This window comes from Eurytemora carolleeae, unplaced genomic scaffold, assembly GCF_000591075.1.
Source record: "Eurytemora carolleeae unplaced genomic scaffold, Eaff_2.0 scaffold1671, whole genome shotgun sequence".
Classification (NCBI taxonomy): Eukaryota; Metazoa; Arthropoda; class Copepoda; order Calanoida; family Temoridae; genus Eurytemora; species Eurytemora carolleeae.
Window position 1 is genome coordinate 17,980 of NW_019397766.1, and position 1,554 is coordinate 19,533.

The 1,554-nt window shown below is 34.2% G+C and overlaps 1 protein-coding gene across 1 annotated transcript in view; it reads right to left on the reverse strand.

The window, feature by feature from the left end:
• LOC111715834 (nipped-B-like protein) overlaps positions 1–1,554 on the reverse strand; it is a 41,010-nt gene that overhangs the window by 3,043 nt on the left and 36,413 nt on the right. Inside the window, exons 29-30 of the mRNA XM_023491218.1 lie at positions 883–1,020; positions 43–243 (exon numbers count right to left, since the gene is read on the reverse strand). Of these exons, the coding sequence (XP_023346986.1) occupies positions 43–243; positions 883–1,020 (339 nt within the window). The remainder of the gene's footprint in view (positions 1–42; positions 244–882; positions 1,021–1,554) is intronic.

Sequence of the window (1,554 nt, forward strand, 5' to 3'; positions counted from 1 at the left end):
AATCTTCAAAATATTCCTTTAAACCAGGTAATGTTAGCTTACCCCAAGATATTTCTGAATAAGATCCCGCTTCCCTTCCTCATCCAGTAGATGGGCGGGTACAGGGGGGTGCTTGAGGATTTCTACAGTAGCCTTAGGATTAAACTTAGCGTTCCCTTTCCTGTTCACAGCTCTTTCATAGATCTTCTGGCTTTCACTGGGAGAATATCCTTGGATCTTAGCCTCGTTGATAGAATACAATTCCTAGATACAAACTTGTGAAATATATGTTAAATAGTAATAATATAGACTAAATATTTAATAGTGCCTGAGTAACAGTGTAATTAACTAGTTTAGTTTACCGGGTAAGTAAATAATTGACGTGGTAAATAAATAATTGACGTGGTAAGTAAATAATTGACGTGGTAAGTAAATAATTGACGTGGTAAGTAAAAAATTGACGTGGTAAGTAAATAATTGACGTGGTAAGTAAATCATTGACGTAGTAAGTAAATCATTGACTAGGTAAGTAAATCATTGACTAGGTAAGTAAATCATTGACTACGTAGGTAAATAATTGACTAGGTAAGAAAAGACGTGACTAGGTCAGTAAATCATTGACTCGGTAAGTAAATCATTGACTAGGTAAGTAAATCATTGACTAGGTAAGTAAATCATTGACTAGGTAAGTAAATAATTGACTAGGTAAGAAGAGACGTGACTAGGTAAGTAAATAATTGACTAGGTAAATAAATAATGGACTAGGTAAGTAAATCATTGACTAGGTAAGTAAATAATTGACTAGGTAAGAAAAGACGTGACTGGGTAAGTAAATCATTGACTAGGTAAGTAAATAATTGACTAGGTAAGAAAAGACGTGACTGGGTAAGTGAGTAAACTAACCTTAAGATGTTCTCTAAGAACAAGAAGAAGAAGACAACCCTGGCCAACTGTTAAACTCTTCTGGAAACCTGCCAGGGAGTCAGGGAGTCGGGAGTACACACTCTCCTTATCTTCATCCAGGTCTTCATCATAAACAACCTGGAGAACATGGATATATACAACCTGAAGTACATGGATATATACAACCTGAAGTATATGGACATATACAACCTAGAGTATATGGATATATACAACCTGGAGTATATGGATATATACAACCTGGAGTATATGGATACAGGGTGGCCAAAACTTTTTTGAACAAATCCGTACAAAAATCCGTACATTTTCAGAAGAAATCCGTACAATCCGTAAAATTTTCGAAAAGATATCCGTACAATCCGTACATTTTTTTAAACCAATCCGTACATTTTTTTAAAAAATCCGTACATTTTTTTAAAAAATCTGTACAATCAGTACAATTTTCGAAAAAAACCATTAAAATTCAATTTTTCATTCATTGTCCTTTGTGTTCAGTTCATGTATGTAAGAGGGTTTAAACTTCTTCAGCAAGAATCAATCTGTAAAAAATTGGCTTCATACATATATACAAACTAAATACTGGGTACATGATACTAGGTGCATGATACAGGATACTGGATACATGATACAGGATACAGGATACTGGATACAGGA